The sequence below is a fragment of the Myodes glareolus genome, chromosome 9 (assembly GCF_982192425.1).
Source record: "Myodes glareolus chromosome 9, mMyoGla1.1, whole genome shotgun sequence".
Taxonomy (NCBI): Eukaryota; Metazoa; Chordata; class Mammalia; order Rodentia; family Cricetidae; genus Myodes; species Myodes glareolus.
This window is the reverse complement of record NC_142034.1, coordinates 2,629,240-2,649,732: the sequence shown is the minus strand read 5'-3', so window position 1 is coordinate 2,649,732 and position 20,493 is coordinate 2,629,240. Positions and strand designations below refer to the sequence as shown.

Genomic DNA, 20,493 nt, shown 5'->3' with positions numbered 1-20,493 from the left:
GCGGCGACGAAGGCTAACGGCTCCGCGCTGGGCGCTCGGGAAGTGACGTCACGACAGGCTCCGGGGCCCAACCATGGCGCTCGAGGCCGCGGCACGGCCGCCAGAGGAAACCCTGTTGCTCTGGGAACGGTAATTGGGTCGGGTCCCGCAGTAGTCACGCGGGTGGCTTCTCTAATGGCTTTCCGGCCTCACAGCCCCTGTGCAGCTGTGAAACCCAACACCGGGGCTGCACCGCAGGCCTGGCCCGGCCCGGGCTGCCGGAAGTTGCCTCCTGCCTTGTGGGCGCGGCCCGCGTTTCCGGTCCGCACGTCGGGTCGCGGAGCGCTTTCCCCCTTTCATACTGGCTTGATGGCCAGAAAGGAGATTGGGGTGGACTGGAGGGAGATGCTCCGAGGGTCGGGATGTCCCGAGGGCCCTGAGCCCGTTTCGATGTTTGTGCCCCGCTAGGGAACAAGCCCGGCTGAAGACGCGCGTGGTGGCCCGGGACACGGAGGCCTGGCAGCGGGACCCCACCTTCTCGGGCCTGCAGAGGGTCGGGGGCGTGGACGTGTCCTTCGTAAACGGGGAGAGCTCCCGGGCCTGCGCTTCCCTCGTGGTGCTGAGCTACCCAGAGCTCAAGGTAACCGCACTCGTAGGCTGCGCGCCCAAGGGGACTGGATCCCGAGACAGCGATCAGAGCCTGGGTGCAATTTTGTAAAAGTTTTCTTCTCCACCCCCGCGCCCTGTGAGTTTTTTAGAATCTTTTTAAATTTTTGATGCTAAAGCCGACGCAGGACCTCGAACATGCTAAGGGATCAATACACTGCCTTTTCATTTATAGAATTTAATGTATAGGTTGCAGTGTATTTTTAAAAGGCTAAAACCTCAGGAAATAGTGTAACTTTGAAGAATCAGTGGACAGAGGGTTGGTGGGATGGTCAGCAGCTAAGAGGGAACACTGTTCTAGTAGAGGATCCAGGTTCATTTCCAGTTCCCACATCGGGCTGCCCCCAACTACACTTAACTCCAGCTCCAGAAGATCTGAACTGACTTCTGGCCCCTGTGGGCTCCAGCATGTTTGTGGTGTATACAAACTCCCACAGGCCCACACATATCTACACAAATAAAAACATTTCTTGAGGATCAACAGTCAATTCTAAGTCTGGGTGTCCTGGGTTGCTCACCTCAGTGGCCCACAGCACGCACCACAGGTTGCCCAAGCAGGAAGTCTCAGCCTTCCTATGATGAAGGAGGCTCGTTAGAGTAAGTACTGTCTAAACTGGGCTCTTCAGGAAGTTGGAGTCGGCCAGGTGAGGACCACTCTAGGAGAGCAGGCATGAAAGGCCATCGGAACCCTGCTGGGGGACTTAAAGCTATGAGGAATAGCATTTAGGAGTGACTGAGAGCCGTGGTGGAAGGTGCACAAACAGGGTCACATCAAGCAGGGAACAGCGCAAAACAGGCCTCAACGTCCCATTAGCAAATGTGAACTTTATTAGCCTTCATCCGACAACACTAGAGTTGTGTCTCTGTGTCCTTTGACAGTCTCTGCCTGATAGACCAGAACACGTCAGGCTGGGTAGCGTGTAAACAAGAGTGTTTCTCAGAGTTGTGAAGGCCGTAAGTTCTAGATCAGGGAATCAAGTGAGACTGAGGTCTCATGAGACTTCTGGATTCTGTGTCCTCCCAATGCTCCCCACTTAATTCAGTCACCTTGTAGGTTAAATTTTAAAACCATAGCAACCCTGACCCTCTCAGCTCCGACATACCGAAGTGAACTTAGCCTTTCCCCTCTCCAGAGTGTAAATTCTGATGCCAGGACTTGCCCTGGTATATAGAAGACACTCAGATCCTCTCTACATAGATCATGTGTTTATACACACATGAGCAGTCAGCCTGTGGTTTATCAGATTCTGTCTACATAGATCATGTGTATGCACACATGAGCAGTCAGCCTGTGGTTCATCCACACTCAGCATCTCAGGAAGCCTTGGTTACACCCCAGCCTTAGCCATCCCATCACCTCTCCTCCAGAAGCCCTAGACACTTCCTGACTCTGGCTTTGTGCCTTCAGCCCTGATGGCCTCTAAGTCCATCTCAACACAAATGCAGAGTGCCTACTGCCCTTGGAGTAGGGTGTGTAGTGAGGAGGACCTGGGGCTCATGTCCCTGTGGGTCCCTGACTGTTCTCTAAGAGTGCAGGGTAAGAACAGAGACACCAGCACTAGGCAGCTCCTGTGGATACTCTGGGTCTGCTGTCCCCACTCTACCCCTTGGGCCTCTTTTTCTTCCCCTCTGACCTTGTGAGAGGGATCGTCCTGGTTAGTTTTTATTGTCACCTGGAAGAGGATGCTTTGGTAGAACTGCTTCAATCAGATTGACCTATGGCCATGTCTGTAAGAGATTGCCTTGACGGATTATTGAGGTGAGGGACCAGCCCACTGTGGGCAGCACTGTCCCTAGGCAGATGGGCCTAGACTGGAAAGAGCTGAATGAGCAAGGAAGCAGCATCCTCCATGATTCTGCTTCAGTTCACCTTGAGTTCCCACTCTGACTTCCCTCAGTGGTGGACTGTGACTTGAAGGTGTAAGGTGAAATCAGCCCTTTGCTCCCCAAGTTGCTTCGAGCGGAGCATTTTATCAGAGCAACAGAAGGCGATGGTACTAATGCCAACCCTTAATGTGTATAAGTTGTGTGGGAAGCAGTTGGCACAGAACCCCATCTTCAACTCTCCCCCTGCAGACTTCAGCACCCTGACTCGAGCCCTAAGCCCTGTTCAGGGCACATGCTGTCATGTTTGCCTCCTGTGTGGAGCCCACCAGGCAGGGTTCCAGCTCCCCTTCTGAGGGTTCTGGGGCAGTGGTATTCCACAGATGTGTTGTAACCCAGCGCTGAGCAGAGCCCCTGCGTCTGGGCGTCCAGTTAGCATTTGCTTCTTGTAGCCTTAAGTCAGGGAAGGGTATTGGAAGAGTGTGGCCTGGTGGTTCCCAGTTGCTTGACCATGACTCACCTGGAAGTGTGTGGAGCTGTTGATTGCATAGACACGCTCCTAAAGGATGTAGATCCATGGTTACCTGAGCATATCAGTTACTTAGATATGACAGAACCACTTATGGATTTATTTTGCTCAGGGTTTGAGATTCAGTCCCCTGTGGCAGGCGCATGATGCTTGCTCACAGTAATAAAGAAGCAGAGAAAATGTAACATTGCTGCTTAGCGCTGGCTCTCTATTCAGTTCCAGACCCAGACCGTGGAATGGTGCTGCCCACTTTCAGGGTGGGTCATTCTTCGTGAGTTGCTCCTCACCGAAAACATTCTCACAGATATACCCAGAGGTTGTCTCCTGCATGATATTTTATTATTATATGTGTATTTTGTCTATGTGTATGTCTGTGAACTATGTGCACCCCTGATGTTCACGGAGGCCTGACGTCCATGGAAGCCAGAAGAGGGTATTTGATTCCTGAAACTGGAGTATATTATAGAACATTGTGGTTGTTCTATAAGACAGTTTTGAGCCTCCGTGTGGGTGCTGAGAGTTGAACCCAGGACCTCTGGAAGAGCACCCAGTGCTCTGAGCCGTTAAGCTATCTCTCCAGCCCCTCATAAGGAATTTTAAGTCTAACCAAAGTTGATCACACTAAAGCTGAGCATGGTTTGCATGGGGTGTAGCTGCTGTCTAGGACCAGATGATGTGTAGGGTGGAGGAAATGTTCTAAACTCAGAGTATGGGGCTGGAGAGATTGCTCAGCAGTTAAGAGCACTTACTTTTACAGATGACCTGGGCACAGTGCTCAGCACCCACATGGCATCTCACAACTGTCTGTAACTCCATTTCTAGGGGATTCCATGGCCCTCTCTGGCCTTCATGGGCACCACACACATGATATGTTTACAGACATGCAGACAGAACACTCATACAATAAAAATATATTTAAAATTAGATTAGAATGTTAGTAAAAGCGTCAAAACTCACTGACGCACACACTTTACCGATGAGTTTTGTAAAATGTAAAGTGTATCACAGTAATGCCACTAAACACAGTTCCAGAGCCACAGCCCATTTCCCGGGGAAAGCTGTCTCCCACAGTCGTTTTCCCATAAGCAAAGCTTGGTTGGAGAATTAACGGTCCACCTTTACAGTCAGGAATTCTTTACTCAGCATTCTTGACAGGTGGCAGCCTTATGGGACAGCCCCCCCCCCCCCACGGCTGGTCTTCTGTAGCCACTGTGTCCTTTTCCACAGGAAAAGAGATTTCTTTGATATTCACTCATCATCCACACAGCACACATAGAAGGAAGGTGCCTTCCCTGCCCTTCTACTCTTGTCTCCTTCCTGTTTGCTGTATTCTCAGGACCACAATAGTTTATGCTGCCTCATTTGCTGGTGGCCCCTAGTGATGCTGTGAGCAGGATCCATCTTCTGCACCTCGAACCCGGAGCTAAACACAGTCCAGCAATTAGAGTCCACCCCAGTGCAATTAGGCTTGTGGATTCATCTCATATCAACACGTATTTGTCTAAGTGCAGCTTAAGACACTGATAGCGGCCAGGCAGTGGTAGCACAAAGCTTTAATCCCAGCACTTAGGAAGTAGAGACAGGTGGGTCTCTGAGTTTGAGGCCAGCCTGGTCTACAGAGCAAGTTTCAGGACGGTCTCCAAAGCTACAGAGAAACCCTCTCTCTCTCTCTTTCTCTCGCTCTTTCTGTTAGCATTTTCTCTTAATTAATTTTTGATATTACACTGTAATCACAAATTTTCCCCTTTCCTTTTCCTCCCTCCAGGCCTCCATCCCTCTTTTCTGCTCTCTGTATAATGTCACTTCTATGTGTATGACTTCAGGGTTTGCCTGTTTGTTTAGCCCACTGGTGTGCTCTTCCCTGGGGAAGACTTTCTCCTGCTCTCAGTGCTCCTCAGTTGCCTGCAGTTCTTTGTCTAGGGTTGAGGCCACCTGAGCTTTCCCCATCCAAGTTAGCATGTCCGTTGGTGTTGTTCATGTTCAGGTCACTTAGGCAGCCATGATGGTGAGAATTTAGGACTCCAGGTTCTGGCATTTCTAGGAGACACAGTCTCACAGCAGATGCCTGTTCCTCTGACTCTTACAGTCTTCCTACCCCCTCTTCCATGGTGGTTCCGGAGCCTTTGGTGCATGTAGGCGGAGACTGCTCGTTCGTTTCCCAGGCGCCCGGATACGAATAACCACACAGAAACAGTATTAATTGCAACACTGTTTAGCCAATAGTTCATGCATATTTTTAGCTAACTCTTATATCTTAACCCATTTCTATTCATCTGTGAATCACCGTGAGGGTGTGGCCTACTGGTAAGGTTCTGACTGGTACCTGGCATCCATCTTTCTCCTTCAGTAACTACATAATGTCTCCCTCATTCCACCTACTTTCTCTCTATCTCTGTTCGGATTTCCCGCCTGGCTTTATTCTACCAAGTCATTGGCCAAAAGAGCTTCTTTAATAATCAATAGTAATAAAACATATTCATAGCATACAGAGTGGAATCCCACACGAGGTGCAGGAGCATGTTACAGGTCCTAGAGCCCTAGGTGCAGGAGCGTGTTACAGGTCCCAGAGCCTTAGGTGCAGGAGCGTGTTACAGGTCCCAGAGCCCTAGGTGCAGGAGCGTGTTACAGGTCCCAGAGCCCTAGGTGCAGGAGCGTGTTACAGGTCCCAGAGCCCTAGGTGTTGGAGCGTGTTACAGGTCCCAGAGCCCTAGGTGCAGGAGCGTGTTACAGGTTCCAGAGCCCTAGGTGCAGGAGTATTGCAGATGTATCTGTTGGTTGGGACTGGGATCTACAGGCTGCATTTTGTCTCCCTCTGTGCTGGCCGAGTCAGAGTCTGAGTGAATGCCCCACTTGGAGCCATTGTTAAAAATGTTAGGAGTTCAAGCCCCATCACCCAGTGGCCGGTTCTCTAGGTGCACTTGGGTATACAGATCCAGCCTCAAGGTCCATGGGAATTGTGATGTGGAAGTTTTCATCAAGAGCCTGGGCTGGGGAGGGTTAAGGAGAACATGGACACAGTAGGAGTGGGTCTCCAGGGCAGGCCAGTGAGTCTGATGGAGGCCCACAGTCAGGCGTTTTGTCACCTTGTGCTGTGTACAGAGCCCTATCCTGAGCCCCGTAGTGCTCCCTTGGGTTTTAGCCGGCTGCCTTTTGGTGCCCATAGGGGCTTTTAGTTTGGAAATCAGTGTTTTTGCTAGAGAAGACCTAAGAAAGGGAGCTGCTCTTTACAAAGCGCTCTGGGATCTTCCGTTTCCTCATAGAATGCACAGGAGCTACTGTCCTGAGTGCCGTACAGCATGTATCAGGTTCAGCCTGTTTGTCTTCCTGAGCCCCCACTCTCTGGGGCTCTGTTTTTGCAGCTTCCTTGACTCTACAGGCTCCTGTCCTACTTGCCTGGCCTTTCCGCATGGTTCTTCTGAGGTGAACAGTACTGCCCAGGTCCACAGCCTACTCTCCCAGGGACTTCTACTCTGAGCCTCCAACATCCATGCAGGTGGTCAGCTCACGCTGACAAGGAATGAGCCAGGAGTATGAGGGGCAGGTAGGCCTGAGGCTGGCCATCACCTCAGCCAAGCTCCAGAAACAGATGAGACTCAGGGATGATGTTGCTCCTCATACATACTATAGCCTATAGGTATTCCCATGTACACTAGGTGATGAGGGGTTCCTCATCCATGCCAGGTCCCAAACAAGTACCTGAAGATGAAATTTAAGTTGACTCCCCACCACCCAGTTGCAGGTCCCGACTTTTAAACCTGGTCTCATCCTGGTCACAGGTAAGGCTGACATGGGAGCTATGGGTAGGAGGCAGAGGGTTGAAGTGGAACAGGTGGTTGCAACCAATGTCCAACCTGTACCTATGGGCCTTGCTGTCAGGTGGTGTATGAGGACAGCCGCATGGTTCGCCTGAAGGCCCCCTATGTGTCAGGCTTCCTGGCCTTCCGAGAGGTACCCTTCCTGGTGAAGTTGGTACAGTGGCTGCAGGAGAAGGAGCCAGACTTCATGCCCCAGGTAGGTGCTTCCTAAGGTCAGGAGAACCCCTCGGCTTGTGCTTGGTGGTGGTGGTGGTGGTGGTAGGGGGTCCCCTCAGGCCACTGCCTCCCATAGAAGGAGGGAATGAGAGCTGTCTGTAGTCATCTCCCCTTCTTGCTGCCCTGGCAACAGCCCGGCTGACTGACTCCTCTGTGACTCTGTAGGTCCTTCTTGTGGATGGAAACGGGGTACTTCACCAACGAGGTAATCCTCCTGAAGGAGGGTCAGAGAGGGTGCTGTGGGAGAGTAGGGTGTTTCCCCCAGGAGAGCCCCTGCTGTCACCCACCTGCTTCCCTCCACAGTGCCCTACACTGGTCCATCCCTAGTACCGCATCTAGGTTGGCCTAGTGACCATAAAGAGTCACAGGACTGAGCTCAGGATCGCTCTATTCCCACACCAGCCCTGAGCTGCCAGTCAGGCTTTGTCCCTGTCCTTGCCAGGGCACTGTGGGCTGAAGGTTACAGTAGCACTCCCAAGTGGGGCATGAGAAAGGGATTGCCTTCCTAGCCGGCAGGAATGATAGGGGTGTGGCTAGAAACCATGGGCCCAAGCCAAAAGATAAATCCATGCTAATCTGGACACCAGTTCTGGGCCAAACAACTGTTATAGGTTACAATAAACTAGTCCCACACCAGCTCAGAATGGAGTATAATAAAGGTCCCTTATTTAGTGGTAGACTCACAGATCAGCCACTTAAGCCTTTTGGGGTGTATGTCCCCAGTCACTGCTGTCCAGGCCACCTGACAGGACCCAGACCATAGGGGACAGGCACAGAGGCCTGAGAAGAGCGGCAGATGGAAGAGGGTGAAGGGTTAGGAGAATGTGCCATAGTTACCTGGTGGAGGAAGGAGTTTTCCTCCACCCCATCCTTAGCACCCATGTGATCAGAGCAGAGCCTCATTTATAGTCCGGTCAGCTTGGCTCCCACTCACGAGTCTGTTGTCTATGGATGAGAGATTCTGGTTGGTTCCCTGTCTCATCCCCACCATCTAGCTCACTCCCTTGGTCCCTTGCAGGCTTTGGAGTGGCCTGCCACCTTGGTGTCCTTACAGATCTGCCCTGCATTGGGGTAGCAAAGAAGCTCCTGCAGGTGGACGGGCTAGAGAACAATTCCGTGCACAAGGAGAAGGTGAGGAGGGCCTTGGACTCCTGGGAGTCAGCCAGTGTGCCCATTAGCCCTGGGGATTGTGCCCATGGCTTGGCCACCTCCTGGGGGTACTCAGCTCTAACCTGGCCTGCTAGCACAGTCCTCACATCCCTGCTTTCTTGCCCAGAAGATCCCCCTTTCCCTGGGAACTTCCTTCCATCTGCCTATGGGCAGTTCATCTAGCAGTGGCTCACAGCCCTCTGAAGCTTGCTGGGCGCCTCCCACCATGTTTGGCCCCCCTCTTCCTTGTCTCTGCCATTGCAGCATTCAGGCAGGGCCATGCGCTCCAGTTCCTGGGGACAGGATTTCCAGGGTTTCCCATCTCATCCTCACCACCTTGTTCCCTCCCATGGTGTTCACAGTCAGCCTGCTGTGGTGCCTGACTCTGGCCCTTACTCTGCCTCTACTTCGCCATCCCCCTCCCCCCAGAACTGGCATTGCAGGTGTGCCATCCTCACCCAGAGGAAGCCATTGACATAATGTTTATCCCACTGGGCAAGTGACAAGAGCTGAGACCCGCATCTCTCCTAGCTCTCAGGAGCCTGTCGAGAGCTGAGCTGGTGCAGTGGGGAAAGCCCAGGTCCTACTCGTGGCAGCCTGATCACTGGATGGAAGGGAAAGGGCTGAGTTGGCTTGTGCCAGATCCCTAGCTGGAGGGAAGCACCCAGCAGATGGCAGCTTTAGCCTGGACATGCACTGCTGTGCTCAGGGGCACCTGCCTTTTGGGGGCCTTGGGAAACCACAACCCCTTCTCTAAGCCCCAGTTACCAGGGTAGATGGAACCTCATGCCATGACCTCAGCACAGTTGGCAACATACTCAATGCTGCCTCTGAGGTGTAAACTTGTTACTCCTAGACAAAGTGAGGCCCTCTTCTCACTGCTTAGATTTTTAAATGAGTTTGCTGGGCTGGAGAGATGGCTCAGTGGTTAAAAATAATGTACTGCTTGGGCTGGGCGGTTGTGGCACCATCTTTTAATCCCAGGAAACAGAGGCAGGCAGCTCTCTGTGAGTTTGAGGCCAGCCTGGTCTACAGGGAGTTCCAGATACGCAGAGAAACTCTATCTAAGAGAGAGAAAGTGTAGTGATGAGGCGAGCAGGCCTGCTTTTCGTCCCGCCCCGCTCCCGCACGGCTAGCTTTACACCCGAAATAACAACACACAAATTGTATTCATTTAAACACTGCCTGGCCCATTAGCTCTAGCTTCTTATTGGCTAATTCTCACATCTTGATTAACCCATTTCTAATAATCTGTGTAGCACCATGAGGTGGTGGCTTACCGGGAAAGATTCAGCATGTCTGACCTGGTGGCTGGCTCCATGGCGTCTGTCTGACTCTGCTTTTTCTCCCAGCATTCTGTTCTGTCTACTCCGCCTATCTAAACTGCTGTCCTATCAAGGGCCAAAACAGTCTCTTTATTTAACCAATTATGAAAGCAGCAGAAATACAGAAGGCCCTCCTACAACAAGAAGGGACAAAACAAAATGCACTGCTCTTGCAGAGGCCCCAAGTTGGGTTCCCAGTTCCTGTGTTGCTTAGCTGACAACCACATGTAATTCCAGCTCCAGGCAATCTGATGCCTCTGGCCTCTATGGGCACCTGTGCTCACGTGCACACACACACCCCACACCGACACACACATATATAGAATTCTAAATGTAACCTTCTAAAGAATGACACTTGCCCTCAGTCATTTCAGAAGGGATGGAGGTTGAGGGGATGGCTCAGACAGTGAAGTGCTTGTCTTAAACACAGACACTTGAGATTGATTCTCATTAGCTACATGAAAAGTGCTGAGCTTGTGGCCCCTGCTTGTTATCCCAGCTCCAGAGAGGCAGAGAAAGGAGGTTCCTTGGTGAGCTCCAGGCCAAAGGAGACTCCTTCTCAGAGGAGGAAAACGATGTTCCTGAGGACGACATACTCGAACCTACCTGCACTTTTGTTTGGGATTTGTTTGGTTTGGGTTTTTCCAGACAGGGTTTCTCTGTGTAGCCTTGACTGTACTGGAACTTGCTTTGTGGACCGGGCTGGCCTCAAACTCACAGAGATCCACCTGCCTCTGCCTTCCTAAACTCTGAGTGCCAGTATTAAAAGTGTGTGCAACTACCACTTGGCTGTTTGTTTTTGAGACAGGGTCTCAATATGTAGCTGAGTTTGGTCTTGAACTCACAGAGATCTGTTTCTCTGCCTGTTTAGTGCAGAGATTAAAGGTGTGCACTAGCAAGCCTGTTATTCACCCTTTTAAAGGGATATTTTTATAATATTCTCTCCATTTCCCAGATTGTACTCCTTCAGGCTGGGGGAGACACATTTCCTCTGATGGGCAACTCTGGGACTGTCCTGGGAATGGTGAGTGGCCCAAAGGCTGTGCCCTGTCCAGACTCGGTGTCCACTAGCCACAAGGCAGCTCCTGCACACATGTATTTGTGCAGGCCGAACCCTGTCCTCTACATGTCCTACCACCAACCAGGGTACACTGTGTCATGTCCTCCTCCGGCTACACTCACCCCGCGTGCCACCTGGAGATGCCTGCCCCCCTGTGAGCTCTTTCCTGCCACCCAGGACATACTCAGAACCTCCCCCCTAAGACTGGTCCTGCTCCACAGGAATGAGCCCCAGCCATGCTTGACCTCTTCCCACCCACAGGCCCTGAAGAGCCATGACCACAGCACCAAGCCCCTCTATGTCTCTGTGGGCCACAGAATAAGCCTGGAGGTCGCTGTGCGTCTGACCCACTGCTGCTGTAGGTTCCGGATCCCAGAGCCCATACGCCAGGTATGGGGACGGGAGTGGGGGATTGACACTGCCACCCAGTCTCACCTGGGGTGGGTCTCTGCAGGGATCTGAGGACCTGGGGTGGGTCTCTGCAGGGATCTGAGGACAGGTCCCTAAGCCCCTAGGTAGAGCCTAGTGGAGCTAACTGGACACTGAAGGCAAGAGTGTAGGGCAGACGTTGTTTCCCTTGGGAATTCTTGCCACTGTGCCTGCTTCTGCCTTGCTGAGCCTCCTACACCTGGCACAGTAGTGCAAACAGAGCAGCTTCTCTTTCCAAAGCTAGCACATCTCAGGCAGGACCAGTGGGGAGCAGCCCCTTAGCCAGAGGCTCTCACAGCGTCCTTCTATAGCTGCATTGAAGAGGCTTGTGCTGGTGACAAGAACACCAATTAGGATGGACCCCAGGGCATGGCTCTGCCAGGTACCCATCACCCATGTTGCTGTCGGGGCCCCAGAGGCTCAGCACTCTGATAGCCAGTCATTTCAGGCTGCAGGAGAGCATCATGCAGGTCACCGTCTGTGTCACCCATCGCGTACCAGTGCCTGTCCAACAGTGGCCTGTAGTCGAGGACCCAGGAAAAGCTCCACCCTTTTCTTTTTTGGAGTTTTTCGAGACAGGATTTCTCTGTGTAGTTTTGGCTGTCCTGAAACTATCTCTGTAGATCAGGCTGGCCTTGAACTCACAGAAATCTGCCTGCCCCTGCCTCCCAAGTGCTTGGATTAAAAGTGTGTGCCATCACCACCTGGCTGGAAAAACCACTTTTTAGAGTAGGACAGTCTGGGCTCTGGAAAGACACTAGCAAAAGCCCCGGGTCGGGAGGAATTTGATGTTCAAGCAACTCAGCCAGAGTCAGGAGGCAGGAAGCCTTACCAACAAGGGACTCCAAGAAGCTACTGTCTCCATCAGCTATAAGACAGTTTTTCAGGCCACAGCTCCGCACCCTCAGGAGGCTGTGAGGTCCAGGCTGCAGACTGTACTCTGTCCTGAGGGAGAGCAGCCGAGCTACAGGTGCATAGGATTGCCTCTAGGTGGCAGCAGCAGGCTATGTCTCCTGTGGTGCTGAACCCTGCTCCTGGAAAGGCAGGATAGGTGGCCTCTGAGAAAGAGTGAGCTGTTGGCATTCCCCAGGGAAGACCCTTTTCAGCCTAGCTCACCTCAGCCCTCCCTCATCTAGGGTGTTACTTTGGTTACAGGTGCAATGGTCTCTCAAACCTGTGAGTCCTGACCCTAGTCCCAGGAAGCCTTTCCCCTTCCATCTCTGTGGTCTAAAGAGAGAAAGCCACTGACCCTCCCTTAGGACACACAGCCCTGTGTTATGCAGTCCCAGACCTGCTTTGCCGGCCTCAGGTTTTGACCATGCTTTTCCTCGAGTTACAGTGGTTTCTGCCCTAGCAGGTAAGGGGCGAGCCTCCTGCAACGCTCCTTGAATACTGGAAACCAGAGCATGCCTAGCACAGGAGCCTGCCCAACCCTGGGTGCACACAGAGCAAACACATGGCTGCCTACCCTGGGGGCCCAAACTGGTGGGGGGAAGGGAATAAGCCCAGCAGGACTGACTGTGGATCTTGGCTTCTCTTCTTTCCACTGGCCTCTCAGCAGGGTTCTCCTTCCTACAATTTCACCTCCCCAAAGTTCTCCAAGAAAGGTTCAGTGCTAGTCTCTGGGGCCTGCCTTCCCTCTGCTCTAGTCCATACCCAGACTCTGCTGCCACCCAGTAAGGCTGTTAGTTTCAGGCTCTGCTGCATTCCTTGTTTCCCAGAGTTCCACTGTAACTCTGGTCCATCCTGTGCCATCAGGATGTCCCACCGCCCACGGCCTACTTCCCTTAGCTGAAGAGGCGCTGTCTTCAGGATTAGCTGTTGCTATCTGTGGGTCATGTAGTCCCAAAGCTAAGCTAAACCCATCTGAGCTGAGATCAGGGACTTCCTGAGGCCAGACCCTTACAGGTGACAGGGACGGGTTGTGTATTCAGCCTGAGTTCCACTATATACCCATACCTGTGGCCCACAGTCCTTTTTTATTATGGTAACTTGTCAGATGATCTGTAGATGGGCAGGTGTCACAGCTGACACCCATCAGAAGGACAGACAGAGAAGACAGACACCTGGACTGTGAGTCAGAGAAGAGGGTTTAGCAGAGTTTAGAGGCTCTGGACCCAGGGCTCACCAGCCAGTCAGCTGATGCTGGGAGGAGCCAGGACCCTCAGCCCCGAGGATCTCAGCATTTCTGTCAGCTGCACACTGGTGGGGCTGATGTCCCCACAGGACATGACGGGCCTGTATGCACTGCCTCTGGAAGGGCATGAATTGCTCCCAGCAGTTGGGGATGGGGAGATGTGCCCAGGGCCTGGCCACAGCTCTGTGTGTCTTCCAGGCTGACATCCGCTCCCGAGAGTACATCCGAAGGACTCTAGGACACCCTGGGTCTCCTGCACAAAGGCAGGAGAGGTAAGTGTGGGAAGGATGTCCGCAGTGGTCCTGTGTGAGCCCCACTTGTCCTTGATGCTGCTTGTAGCTCAGGGCAGCAGTATGAGACTAGTACTGGCAGGGGACATAGGAAGAGGTCCCTTGAAGGAAAATAGACCTCAAACCTAGTGGGAACCCTCAAGAAACCCCACTCATGTGGCTCAGCTGGCTCAAGGCCCACCTCCAAACACGGCTGCTGTCCTAGTTAGGGTTTCTGCTGCTGTGAAGAAACACCACGCCAAAAGCAAGTTGGGAGGAGAAGGTTTATTTGGCTTACACTTCCCTGTCACTGTTCATGGTTGGAGGAAGTCACAGCAGGGGAGAAACTGCTTCAGCTGGAGAGGAGCTGCTCACTGGCTTGCTCATCATGGCTTACTCAGCCTGCTTTCTTACAGAACCCAGGACCACCAGCCACAATGGGCTGGGTCCTCTCCCATCAATCACTAATTAAGAAAATGTTCCACAGCCAGATCTTAAGGCAGCATTTTCTCAGTCGAGGCTGTCAAGTTGACATGAACCATTCGGTACAGCTGCCTAGCCTCTTCTGGTCCACTTCATCTGTCCAGGGGTGCAGGCCAGGTCTCCTCAGAAAGGATATGGTCCCTAGCGTCAGACACATCTCTTTACAACATTCCCTCACATGGCTGTCTCCCCCTCGCGGAAGCTCTTGTCCTTCAAGTTTTGAGACAGTGAGACTGTTTTAGCCGGCAGTCTCAGCTGTGGACTTAGGGCTGTCATGAATTCTTTACACAAACTGCTATTACTAGAGCAGACCTCAGGGAAGCCTTGTCAAGAAACAGGCACTGTGGTCCCATTTCATGGGTTAGGAAGCTGAGGCACAGGGCATCAGCCACAGAGCATGGTGCATCTGGCAGCTTCAGTTTTGGTCCCTGACTCTGGTGCTCCTCAGTCCCAGGTGGCAGCGGCCCCGTCTTGAGTGGTGCATGAGTAGTTGAGGATGCCCCCTCGTGCTCATTCCCCTGTAGCTGGTGACTGTTCCTGAGCCCATGAAGCTCTTTGAGAACTGAGGGAATGGGCAGCTGGGCCAACTCCCGGCTTCACAGTTGAGCTCGGCCAGCCTGAGGGCAGAGTGGACCTGTCCAACTAACGACTGTCTGCCCTTCAGCAAGGGAACTTCTGACACGCCTGGCTTTTTATGTTACCTGTTTCTTGGTGTCATTACCAGGAGCCAGAAGGAGCAGAGGCCAAAGGCATGCCCCAAAGGTAGCCCAGGATCACCTGCTGATCAAGGCAGGCCCCCCAAGGACTCTGATAGAGGCCCCAGCACGGACCCAAAAGATCCCCAGCCAGGCTTCCAGGAGCAGCCGAAAGCTCAGCAGTCAGAGGGAACTGGACGTCATGAAGACTCAGACCTCTGGCCTCTTCCAGCCTGGTTACAGTCACCACCCTGAGAAGATGATCTCTAGGAGCTGTGGAAACCTCACCCACAGCCACAGGTTGAGCACCAGGCCCCCCTGCCAGAGGCAACAGCAACCGAATCCCCAGAAGGACGCAGCAGGCACAGTCTACGTTGGGCCCATGGCTGTCCAGCCGCCTCCATCCCTGGCTGGTCAGTGTGGTCACCATGCTCCAACAGGACAACATTTCAGACCAGGAAACACACACAGAGTACACAGGAGCTCCAGGTACCCAGAGGCCCTGAGATTGTCATCCTGTGCCAACACCTGCAACTCTGACCGTCCCCCTGGCATACAGACCTGATTCTGACTTGGCTCTGACTTCCATCACCATCCTGGCCACAGACTGTCCTTCAGTACGCATAACCAGACAGCAACCCCCAAGTTGCCTGTCCTTAAGCCTGATGCTGAGCTTGAGGGACCTGCAGTGGGAAAGCCTCAAGCCTGGAGCAGGCTCAAGAGTGGGTGTTGGGGAGTCAGCTCCACAGAGGGTGCCAGATGGGAAGCCGGTTGAGGCCCATGGTGAGAAAGCCCCAGGCTCAGCTCCTCACTCCTCTTCCTGCCACCCTCTCACCAGAGGGAGCGTCAAAATCTCATCCCACCAAGAAAGCAGGTCTGTTCTAGGCCGGTGGAGTCTTCCCTGGGTGGGCCTGGAGTGGTGGCTGCGGCAGGCCTCAGAGGAGGCTCACCAGAAGCTCAACTCCAGCACCCTGTTCTCTCTCTCTCTCTCTCTCTCTCTCTCTCACACACACACACACACACACACACACACACACACGTACATACACATACACTCCAGGTTCACTAGAGTGGCAGCTGAGGTGGAACACAGAGGTAACATACCTGTAACATGTCTTCTGCCTGCACCCTAATCCCCAGACTTCCTGGAGGAGAGGTGATGGGTGATGTGCTAGACTAGCTGCCAAATCCTACACCCGTGGGGTGTCAGGATGGACCGAGGCCAGTGGTGGAGGAAGGACAGCAGGGCGAGCTTTCCTGCCACAGCCAGTCCCATTTAGATTCAGCTGGGTCACTGAGTCTCCCTCCTAAGCCAGGTAGTAGTGACTGTCAAGATCCCATGTGTGTAGGGCTGCTGCAGTCTTTGATGGGGATCTTTGATGGATCACTCCCTGGGATTTTGGTTTGGGACATTAAGGAAGATACACGTGGTCTGTTCACCCAGTAAGTTCCCAGTAAATTAGGTGTGTGGCAGAGAGAGGCAGCCTCCCCACCACACACCTGATGAAAGAGCACCAGGGATACCCATGGTGTCTGAGCAGGAAGGTAATCCCTATGGTGCCCACATCCCCCACCTTCTTTAGGGGGCCTGTGGGAAGGGAAGTGTGTGCTTGACCAGGGAATCCCCCCCCCCAGCTGTGGCCTCACTCTACCTACTGCTGAGTCAGAGTCCCAGGCTTGGATCTAACAGAGTGCCCCAGACTGGCAGGTTTCCAAGAGGTGCAGCCCCCACTGGCCCTCCCCATCAGTCACAAACACTGTACGCACACGTGCATGCACACATACACGCATGGACATACACTCGTTCCCTGGCATTCCTGTGGAAGCCAAGAGCTGGAGAGCCTGCAGCTGGCCCCACCATCTGTCTTCCTAACTTCTTCCAGATTTCTCCCTCCTCAAACCTTGTCAAGACAGAGTTGTGGAGGGGATTTTTTTGGGGCGGGGGCAGCAGGGGGAGTTGGAAACAAAAGATTGGAGTTAAACTGTAATGGCCAGAATCCTCATGAAGATTAGCTGTCAAGTGGGGAATAAGGCCTGGCCAGCCTCCCATGCAGCTGGAAGGTGCCACAGGACGGGTGGGTGAGGGCTTCACATAGGGTCCAGCACACAGTATCCTTGGGTGAGGAAAAGCTGTTAGCTTAGAGAAGTCGGCTCCAGAGGCCGAGGCCATCAGTCCTTAAGGCCAGCCTTACAGATAACGAGAAAAACAACTTTGCAGAGTCCCCAGTCCACACCTCACTTGAGCAGGCAGTTCTTCCCACTCCTGTGAGCCACGAGAATGTGGCTGTGAACCCAGCCTGGCAACCCCTCTGTCTCATCTGTTCCACTCCAACAGGAGACCTTCCCAGGGACACACAGAAGTCACACAACACCTGCCCAGCACACTGACACCACGGTCACGGTAGTCATTTTCCCGGGGAGGGTGGCTCTCCAGGCCGCCAGTGCAAACACACAGTGAGGTGCAGGGCGGAGCCTGAAGGCGGCTTGTAGGTAACTTTGGTGTGCTTTGTTCTGGGAGAAGATCTTTTTGGCTCAGTCATTAAATACAGCTAGCTGACTTCTGGAATATTCAGTCCGGGTATGCGTAGTGGTCTGTGTGTGCCCAGCCACTGGGGAACTTGAGACTGGAGGACCACCAGCCTGACAACACAGGCCAACAAAAAGGATTCATTGTCTCGTGCAGCTATTACCTCGTTTGCCCCAAAGCATTTTCATTGTTATAAGGGACCTCCAGTCCTCACCCTTCCCCACGAGAATCTGCCAGCCCAGCCATCCCACTTGGTGTATATGGGTCTGCCTGTTTCCAGGCTCCTTTGTGGGGTACCACGTGTCCCAGTTCACTCCTCCTTGTGATTGTGCACTATTCCGTGGGGTTGTGCATTCAGTTTGTCTCGTCCTCAACTCCCAGATGCTTTCCTTGTGCCTGTCCCAGGGACACTAGATGCTGAGCTCCTTTGTGACTGTTTCCATTCTTGTGGGTACATGCCTAGGAGGTACAGTGCCGGGTCCTGTGGTGGCCTTGTGCTTCACTTTTTAAGAAACCCACCACCCCCAGGGGCAAAGGGCATAGCCCCGCACCTTCAGGCACTTGTTACTGTGTGTCTTTGGACTCTGGCCACCCAGGGAATTGGAAGAGACCTCATGGGAATTTACTTGCCTTCTCCTAGTGATGAATGACTTCAGCACCTTTTGTCCACTTTCTGGCTGCATGTGTATCTTGGGATAAATGTCTGTTCACATCCTTAGTCTGTTGCTGTGTTGGTGTGTATGTGTAATTGAGCTATTTGTAGTTGAGTTTCAAGTTCTTCTGGATTTTAGCGATGGGAACGTGTGTAACAAGGAATTAGTCTCGAATCTGCTTCATTGCTGTTTTCTTTTTATACCCTGAGATCACTAGAAACAGACCCACTTTGAGTCCTGCCTTTGACAACCTCTGTTGTCTTGGTCAGCCACAGCCAGCATGGGATGGTTCTTTGGTGGCCTCCTAGAATGATTCAGTAGTTCCCTGCCGAGGACCCGCATGTGTCCCAAAATTGAAAGGAAGCTGCCACCACCTCTGCATCACAGCCTTTCCTGCCTGTCCCCAAACCACTAGCATGGCCCTTCCAGATGCTGCTAGGAGTGGTGCAGCTCTACCATGGAGCAAAAGTATAGGGCTCAGGACACTGTGTCATTATCAGGGCCTGAGACAGGATTGAGGTTTGGGATGTGCCGCGAAGATGCTGGAGTTCAGTGCACTGGGTAGCAGCCAGGCTTGGGGGTAGTGCAGGGCCACTGTATGCTTGGTGTATGGGCCAGTGCTGTGATGCCCTGCACATCAGTGACAATGGTGTGGGGTTCTCCAACCCCCTCTCCAGCCCAGAGTTTGCCAGACTGAGCTGCTACAGGGGACTGGGGGAGTAGGGTGCAAGGGCCAGGGGGGTGAAAACTGAAGGAGTAGGGTAGGTGGAGCATGGACTGTGGACCAGTCTGGGGTGGGGTGGCCAGACACCAGTGCTTGAGGTCAGGGGGCCCTAAGTACTGTGGCGTCTCGGCTTCTTCCCACAGAACCTTAAAAATAGGGCCGTGGTGATGTCCATCTCAGCAGACCACAGCTCTTTAGAGCTAAGATATTCTTGAACCTCTTAATAATTCAAGTCAGATCCAAATAGATTTTCATTTTCATCTGCAGCTTCTGCGCCCCTTCCCAGCATTCTCACCTCTGTCCAGCAGCTGGGAGAAGAGGCTTCCAGGAGGAGGTAACCTAGCCTGGCCTCTGGGTCACTAAGGACCCCGGCCATCCCCATTCCTTGTGGCAACAGGAGTAGTGGACACTGTCAGAACCGGAGTGGCCCACTATGATCTGGCCATGGCCAGCTCTGGGGAGAGAGGCCCAAGCCATCACTACCCACGAATCAGGCAGGTCAGGCAGGGAACCTTGACCTTCCTCAACGCCTTAGGACCACTTGGGGAGCTCACCTGCTCCCTAGACCCCATTGGCTGCTACCCAGTCCTCCGGGAATATTGTATCTCCTCAGAAGAGCCCTTGATGGGCTTTCTCTGGGGCTGTAACCTGGTGCGTAATTTGTACAGGGCTCCAGCCCAAGGCCTCTGTTCTCACACGCTGAGTGTGCCTGGTCGAGGTGGGTTTAGTGTCTCCAGAGTCAGTAGGGTGTCAGCCTGGACTACCACCTCCCCCCCCCCCAGATCTACCTGTCAGCTAAGGATCTGGTATCAGAAGTGAGGAACATCACCCACCTGGCCCACCCACTCCAATAGCAGCCCGGTCCAGCAACCCTGCCACACCACCCTGACTAGGTCCAGCAAGGACTTTTATCTAATTATTAATTAAAGGCAGAGACACAGAATAAGAGGCACCACTGACATGCAGATGAATGGCCCAAGGGGTTGTCATCTGGGTGTCACAGAGGTGATGGAGTGGGACTCTTCCTCACCCCCACACACAGAGCAGGCACCCGTGGTACCAGGTCCCTAAGGTCTCCTGGGAAATGGGAAGGGAAAGTGCAGGGGTCCAGACTCCAGGCAGAGGGACCCGGAGCAGGTTCTGATGGAGAGCTGTGAATATAGTCTGGGCTTGAGTTGGGGTTTTGTTTTGCTTTGAACAAGGTCTCATCATAGCACAGGTGGGATGACCTGGAGCCTTTGATCTTTCTGCCCCACCCCCACCCTGCCTCCTAGCGGTGGGGTTACAGGTCTGAGCCACCACACTAGAGCTGGGATCAAAGCCAGGCTCTGCATGCCAAACACTACCAACCAAACTACATCCCCAGCTTTGGGTTTTGTTTTTACTCGTTTAAATTTCATTCATAGTGTTTTTCTAGTCAAAAGCCGTAAGCCTGCGCCGTTCAGGCAGTCAGACAGTTCTGTAAGGCTTGCCCTGAAAAGCTGGTGCCTCCTTGCCTGGGTCTCTCTCAGAGGCAAACTGTTATTCTAGCATATTCTTTGATTATTTACTTCATTCTTTAAAAAGTATGTTTTAATTCTGTGTGCCTGTGTGTGGGTATGTGCGTGTAAGTACAGTACTTCAGGAGCTAGAAGAGCGCATCACATCAGAATTACAGACTGTTGGGCGCCACGAGTGAGCCCTTTCTGAGACGACCAGAGTACTGGGCACTGAACTCCGCAGCAAGCTCTTGAGCGCTCATTCCCTGGGTTATGCAAACGTTGTTCCTTTCTCCCCTCCAGATGTAGAAGTTGCCCATTGACTTCTTGCTGCTGCAGCTGGTGTCTGTTCTTACGTTAGCCATTGCTCGTGTGCCCATGAGTGTGCATGCACACCTGTGCACTCCCACACACTTATTGCAATGAGTTCACGACCCACTGTCTGTCTCTGCTGAGTTGTGTATTTGTCTCACCTGTTACAGCTTCCTGTTTCTCCTGCTTCCTAGTTGCCTTGTTTAAGGGAGGAGCTGGTTTA

The 20,493-nt window shown here is 52.9% G+C and overlaps 1 protein-coding gene across 3 annotated transcripts; it reads left to right on the top strand.

Annotated features, from left to right (window-relative positions):
* Positions 1-27: 27 nt before the first annotated feature.
* Endov (endonuclease V) lies at positions 28-17,934 on the top strand. 3 transcript variants are annotated; one of them, XM_048429335.3, is made up of 9 exons: positions 28-129; positions 448-619; positions 6,875-7,009; positions 7,195-7,234; positions 8,048-8,160; positions 10,459-10,527; positions 10,825-10,953; positions 13,328-13,401; positions 14,606-17,934. In XM_048429335.3, exons 1-9 carry the CDS (start codon positions 74-76, stop codon positions 14,829-14,831), a joined length of 1,014 nt encoding a protein of 337 aa, XP_048285292.3. In that variant the 5' UTR covers positions 28-73; the 3' UTR covers positions 14,832-17,934. The 3 variants fall into 3 exon arrangements, with proteins under 3 accessions (XP_048285292.3, XP_048285288.2, XP_048285295.1); XM_048429331.3 differs by lacking the exon at positions 448-619 and having other exon boundaries at positions 53-129; XM_048429338.3 differs by lacking the exons at positions 28-129; positions 448-619 and adding an exon at positions 6,055-6,774.
* The last annotated feature ends 2,559 nt before the right edge of the window (positions 17,935-20,493 follow it).